The sequence below is a fragment of the Juglans regia genome, chromosome 7, assembly GCF_001411555.2.
Source record: "Juglans regia cultivar Chandler chromosome 7, Walnut 2.0, whole genome shotgun sequence".
Classification (NCBI taxonomy): Eukaryota; Viridiplantae; Streptophyta; class Magnoliopsida; order Fagales; family Juglandaceae; genus Juglans; species Juglans regia.
In genome coordinates this window covers 10166502-10173899 of record NC_049907.1, presented here as the reverse complement: position 1 = coordinate 10173899, position 7398 = coordinate 10166502, and the positions used below count along the sequence as shown (strand labels likewise).

At 32.3% G+C, this 7398-nt stretch overlaps 1 protein-coding gene across 2 annotated transcripts; it reads left to right on the top strand.

Moving 5' to 3' along the window:
* Positions 1-4098: 4098 nt before the first annotated feature.
* On the top strand, positions 4099-6805 carry LOC108996471 (probable WRKY transcription factor 53). Of its 2 annotated transcripts, XM_035692501.1 has the most exons (4): positions 4100-4273; positions 4506-4804; positions 4896-5024; positions 5757-6805. In XM_035692501.1, exons 2-4 carry the CDS (start codon positions 4557-4559, stop codon positions 6397-6399), a joined length of 1020 nt encoding a protein of 339 aa, XP_035548394.1. In that variant the 5' UTR covers positions 4100-4273; positions 4506-4556; the 3' UTR covers positions 6400-6805. The 2 variants fall into 2 exon arrangements, with proteins under 2 accessions (XP_018827943.1, XP_035548394.1); XM_018972398.2 differs by having other exon boundaries at positions 4099-4804.
* Positions 6806-7398: the final 593 nt, after the last annotated feature.

Here is a 7398-nt window from a genome sequence, read left to right as displayed (position 1 = left end):
GGTATATAGCAGCATTATAAACAGTATTATGATGTGTGTAGCTTACTATTTTGTGACCTAACATCATCATCAGAGGATATTAAACTCCTCCATATTCACTATAGAAAAAATTATTTTTTTACTAAAATAAATTTATTCCCGTCGTAAATAATTATTTTTATTAAAAAAAATATTAATTTTTTTTTATATAGTGATTGATTACCATTCAATCAGCACCATGAAAAAATTTTCGCTGTCTTAAAGGATTTTAAGACAGCGAAAAAGTAGTACGGAAAAGCACACGTTTGATTAGAATCTAGAAGGAAAAGAGAAAAGTCAGAAAGGCCATTCAGGGCCTTCAACACTATGTCTCTTTTTCTCACTCAATTTCTAACAAATAACACAGCACGTTCTTGGAAAGTTGTGACCTAATGATGTTTTGGATCCATCTACGATATCATGCAAAGCTTTGGAAAAAATGTGCATTCACATTTGCTGCCTTCTTTTTCTGTTGAAAAGTCAGGCATCTAGAATTGTCTAAGGAGGGATCATTGATTGAGATGCAGATATTTTATATATATATATATATATATATATATTATATATAAATCCATGGACGGTTCAAATCAGATTTGCTGATAATATTGGGACTATTCTTCTCAATTTTCCACAGTTAAAGGCTGAGTTTAATGTCGTTTCTTGTACGTACGTACATGCGTCAGAAAATGTATTTTCAAGACTACTTATTTTTTGGTATAAAATGACTTGCCTTAGAATATTCTCATTTTTTTTTTCTATGCTGCAGCTGATTAATCGGTTATTCATGGCTTGTAGAAATTTTTTGCACTTAAAAAGAGTTGGGTTTTAGTTTTGTGTCAGCGTACTTTTTCCCAAATCTGTGGAGATTATTGACTGGAAATGCACAGCGTATATGCATGCATTATCCATTTTTTAAAACTTTAATTTTATTGTAAAAATAGATATAAGCTTAGAATGTAAAAGTTTTACCTATTTTTTTCAAAAATTTTGGCCGGACTTACTATTAAAAAAAAATAAAAAATATAAATATAAATTCATTAATAATCACTTCTTTAATTATTAAAAAAATAAAAATATGAGTGAATACATCTGATAAATATATTTAAAAATTATACTACTATTTTTCATTTTTTAAAGCTGATTACTCCATGGTAATTAAAAGGGATTTACCAAGTTTAATTCTTTCGAATGGAATTGAAAATTTTGGCAGAAATTATGAAGTAGTTGTGGCAGTGGTTTCTTGCCATGCATGAGGTTACATAAAACAAAATATCATAAACTTTCTGACAAAAATAGAGATGATATGAAAGACTGATCATCAAAGCTTTTACTTGTTTTCTTTTAATTAATTTTTATGGGGACCATGTCCACGTACGTGGTACTTTGTATCTTATCAAAGTTCTCAAAACCATTTGCTTCAATTGAAAACAACTTGCATTCAGGCGTACTTGTACATGATCATGATGTTCTCTCTCCGCGTTGTATTCATGAAATTTTAATCCGATGACAAGTTGCAGTACTATTTTAGAGTGAGAGTTGTCGTTAGTTTCCCACTTGGAGATTAAAGATATATAGTTAAATCACTAACTAATAATTAATTAGTTGTTAATTAAGAAGGAAAAGATAGTTAAATCTCTAACTTAGTTGTAAACGAGGCCAACCTGACTTCTTAATTAACATTTATATTAAGCACGAGCATTAATATTGTCAATTCTTCCCAAGCCTAGCTTGGTGCATGCACGTATACAACCCAATATAGGAATTAATATTTAAGAGAGTTCTGCCATTCTTCTTAACTAGTATAATTAATATTAATATGAAAAATAATTTATTAAGTCTTAAGGTGTGTTAAACTCATGTACTCTTTTTAAGTAGATATATATATATATATATATATATATATATATATATATATATATATATATTTAAAGAGTAATGTTAAATACATTCTTGAAATATTCAAGTCCAGAGGCAAACCTATGAAAGGGTAGGGGGGCCATGAGTTTGAAAAAAAATATATATATATTAATTTTTTATGATTTAATAAGATTATATTAATCTCATATTGTATTGGCCCTTTCTCTAAAAAATTTTCTTCACTCCCTGTACAAAATTATTTTGATCTTATAGATTATTTTTACTCAAACTTAGAATAAAAAATATTTTATTGTAGTTTTAGCTTTGTTCGGCCCCTACAACAAATTCCTGGTTCTACTATTGTTCAAGCTCTACGTATTTTCTTTGAAAAAAAGTGAGATCTACTATTACAAAAAATGATTTTTTCTCTATTTATTTATTTTTTTCAAAGGGAATGTGCGGAACTTACACATTTTAAAACTGTAAACATCATTTATCTTTTCATATATATTGATGGATCATACTTTTTTTCAAAGGAAATACGTGTGTACATCTCAAAATTACACACACACACACACACATATATATATATATATATATATATATATATTATATCAAGTCAATATTTGCAAGTAGGGTATTAGAACAATTGATAAACTATCGGACTATTTCTTGATAGAGTATGAATATTTAGTTTTTTCTTGCTCAATTTCAACTCAATAGTTTGAATCATTCATAAGTAGATCGGTCTCATTTGTTTTTAGAAAATATTTCATCTCATCTCATCTAATCATTGCAACTTTCTCAACTTTTAATACAAAATAAAATAAATAATTCAACTTTTTCAAATATCAAAATAAAAATAATATTAAAAAATATATTCTAATAATATTTTATTTGACTTTTTAATTTTAATCTCAACTCATCTCATCTACAAAAACAAACGATTCTTAAATTAGTTGACACTCCAAATGGTCATGTATGGGCAAAATAATATATTAATATAAAACTAATTGCATGGCCTTAATTTTTTTTTCCTTGTAAATTATTCTTCCTAGTTTATCTGCCCGCTCGTGTAATTTACCTAAGCCCTTGCAAATCATGATCATCTCTAATAAAAACGACTGCTTTTTTGTTTTCTTCTTGTTCGCCATGGCCAAACATGACCTTAAAGTACCACTGTAATTTAATTTCAAGATTCAGCCCTTCAAAAACGTTCAACAAGATAAAATCCTGTCTCCCAAGAAAATTTTTGGAGGGTCAAAGATAGGAAACTGAAGTGGGGGCATGCACAAATCCTTCAAAGATTTGTATTAAAATACAGTAAATGTTTGTGATTCATGGTTAATAATCAATCAACATCGACGTAACCAATGGGGTAGACATGACGATGGAGACCTATACGTCAGATGCTGCAGCCTTGATCTGAATTTAAATCCCTAATCTTTCTCATGTACCATGTTAAAAGAATTAAAAAAAACAAAGCAAAAACAATAGTGTAGAATAAAAGATATCCTTTGAAAGTCAAAGATCAAGCAATAAGAGATGAGACCAAGGAATCTTCAAACCCTTCTTCCGCGTTGCTACTCGGTCCTTGTAAGAGAGAGATGAGAGGCATGAAGAGAAAGCTTTCGTCGTCAAGAGTTTAATTTGTGACCCTTTGTGGGGTTTGGGGTTTTGAAGTAGTCAACAATTCTAGCTATGAGCTTTCTCATTTTTTTTCATAATTTTTCATAATTTATTTTATTTAATTATTAAAATTTTTATACAAAATAAAATAAAATAAATAATTTAATTTTTTTAAATCTTAAAATAAAAATAATATTAAATAAATATATTTTAACAATTTTTAATTTAATTTTTAATTTTAATCTCAATTCTCTCATCTCATTTCATCACATCTCATCTCATCTCAGATAAAAAATTAAACTTATATAATTCATGACAAAGAATAATCATGTCCTTTCGTGGAACATAAATAAATAAATCAATCAATAAATTCACTCGGTTTTCTTTGGTCAAATTTCTCACTTTTCCTTCTCCTTTCGATCCCCCTTATGTCCCCCCTCTTTCCTCCCAGCTTCTTTCACTATAGCAAGAGCTTTTTCCTTTCTTTATCTACATTAACTTCAGCTCTCTGTCTGTGTCTGTCTCTCCTACCAATAGAAAACAAGAAAAAAAAAAAAAAAAAAAAAAAAAATCTTTCTTCTGCTTTATATCCTTCCCTGGTCACTTTATAAACACTTGTCGATCAAACCTCTAACTCGAGAGCTTGAGGCCATTATTGCTTGCACATTTCACCCATCTCCTACATTCTTAGCCAGCGATCTTTCTAAACCCCTCTACTACGCTGGCTCATTTCATCTCTACAGCAACCCAATTTGTAGAGAAGAGTTTGGTAATACCCATTTTGCTACCTACTTTCATGTTTACAGCTTTTTTTTCCTACAATTTTCTGGCTCTCCGTATCCCATTCGTTCGTACACTTCCTTTCCGGTGATCATATGGATTGTTTTAAGATGATATAATCCTTGCTTTCTCTCTCCACTCCAGATTTTGCCATCCGCTACTGTTCTTCAAGTTGAAACTCTGATATCTTTTGTGCATTTTTTGTTTTCGCAATGGAAAAGACAGTACTTGATTGCGAGCAAAAGACTCTGATCGGGGAACTCAATCAAGGGATGGAGCTAGCAAAGCAGCTCATGAATCATATCCACCATTCTTCATCGCATGAAGCGCGTGAAGTCTTAATTGGGAAGATACTTTCTTCCTATGAGAAAGCACTTTCAGCTCTAAATTGGGGAGCTTTTGTGGGACAGACCAAACCCATCGTTAGCAAAACGGAATCTCCGAGTCATTTTGGCAATAGTAGCCCAAGAAGCGAGGGCTCTGACCCAGAATATAAGCACAGAGAAGTCTACAAGAAAAGGTAAACTTAGTAGTTAAAATGGATTCTTGGTACCTGGGTAATTTAGCTGTGGTCTTGATTTAAAGTGGGTTCTTTGAATTTTGTGTTGCAGAAAGACATTGCCCAAGTGGACAGAACAAGTGAAGGTTGTCTCTGGGACAGGGCTAGAAGGGCCTGTTGATGATGGTTATAGCTGGAGAAAATATGGGCAGAAAGAGATACTTGGAGCTAGCTTTCCAAGGTGAGAAGCTTTTGCCATCAAAATTCTTGGCCATAATATGAACAATGAATTAAAACTAAGCCTAGTTGGCATGAATTCTTAAACCCCAATCAGTTATACCACAAATATCAGTCTCTTATCCAAGTATGAATTCCTTTCGCTTTGTGCCAGATAGGCCCTAGATCTCTCCAATCATTGATACATCAGGCTCAGCAAGTCACATGTAGAAACGGAATGCAACCGGAAACACCTAAAAAAAAGAACCGGATACACCTGTCTTTTGGGTTTGAATAAAGACAAAAATGATTTAATGTAGTACTAGAACTCATCCCTAGTAAATTTATACACAACACTGTTCATTTCAGACTTTGCACATCGTGTTTTCCTTTTATTTCTGACAACGTGGTTAATGTGGGAAGGGGCTGTCAGTTGACAAGTTGATTGTTAATTTTAAGGCCAAGGTGCCGGATTCTAGCTGGTTCATTTATGGCCCAGTGAGGCCAGAGTGTTTACAATCATTATACACACGACCTTTTAACATCAGAAATATCAAACACCAGCTCTTAGTCCAAGATGTCAAGCCTCGTTGAAACTAATTTAAGCACAAAACCTTGTTTGTGCCTTTATATTTCTTCTCTCTAGTTTTGTCTGAATAAAACGACAAATTTGCCATAACTTATATACTTTTCTTTCATCAAAATTTGCAAGAAAATCTCTAGTCATGTCTGTAACCATGGCTGCTTTCTCTTGCAGGGGTTACTACAGATGCACTCATCGAAATGCACAAGGCTGTTTAGCCACGAAGCAAGTTCAAAGATCGGATGGGGACCCAACTATCTTCGAGGTAAACTATCGAGGACGGCATACTTGTAGCCAATCATCTCGTTTCAACATGGCACCCTCTTCAAGATCAACAAGTGAAGGTTTAAAGGAGAACAGGAATACTTGTCACCCAAAACAACAACCACATGAGGAAGAAAAGCCGCCACAGGAAATAGTATCCGAGTTTGGAGCAGGGCATTTGGTCAAAGCTGAGGAGTTGGAAAATGGGGAAGATGACAAATTTCCAATCTTTTCCTTCCCTTCTACACCAATTGAATCCGAAAATGCAGATGACAATATCTTCTTTGAGTCATCAATGTTGAATAGCCACTTCATTGGTAGTCTTTCTCCAACATTTATATCACCAGCAACATCCGAATCCAACATCTTTTGTATGTCACCTTGCCATATCAACAGCCATGGATTATGCCACAATTTGCATACTTCGGAATCTGATCACACTGACATAATTTCTGCTCCAACCTCGGCCGCCAATTCACCTATTGGAAATTTTGATTTCTCACTTGATCTAGACCCATATTTCCAATTTGACAACCCCGAATTCTTCTCCTAATTTTCACTCTTAAGGCCACATGAGAAACAAAGAAAAAGAAACATGTTGGCCCATTTGGCAGATTGGGCAATCCTTGCCAGCATTGAAAGAGAGATGAGGAGGAATGTTCATACCAGTGATGTCCATAGTTAGTAACATATGAAAGCCTCTTATGTTGGTGCCCTTGAGAATTTAAGTTGTAAAAGTTTCTAAGAAATGAGTAGCTGTAGTTCAAGGTGTTAATTTTTCCTCCATGTTCCTTTTCTTTTCTGCTTTTATTGTAATTGATTTTTGGTTTCTGATTAGAGCAATAGACTCGTCTTTTGCTTTTCGATTGAAATCCTCCTTCTCTTCGTGTAAAATGTTGTAAACTTCAATATCCATTTCTGGTGTTGGACACTGAACATGAATCTTTAACCAGGTAAAACTTGCACAAATAACTTGATGGAATCAATTCGAGTTGAGAATCGTCAACATTCGTCCTTGTAATGCACGCTTTGTGGGCCCCTTGTCTCATTTCAAATTCAATCCATTTTCTTGACACGCTTTAGAATCTCATTTTATATCAAGTAATCTACGTGCAGTTATGGAAAGTGTTGGTGTGGCACAATTTTTTTTAAAAAAAGGGACTCTATTATTAAAAAATGAATTCGTACAATCATTTTTATGTATTTTTTATATACTTCATTTATGTAATTGGTTAAAATATTTATTTTATATTAAAAAATTTAACGCAACCAATCACATTAGTAAAATGTACAAAGAATACGTAAAAGTGACTTCACATAAAATTTTTGTTAAAAAATTAGTTTTCTTTTTATGTATGTCTCGTATTTACTAACTTTTTTAAAAAAATTACGCGCTGTTTGTACACTACAAAACTGTAAACTACAAGTATCATTTCTATTTGATATCATCCACAAGTCAACTAAAACTAAACTCCAATATACTTTTTATATACTCACAAATTATAGCTAACTATAATAAATTATTCATATGCCATAAATAATAGTATTGCAA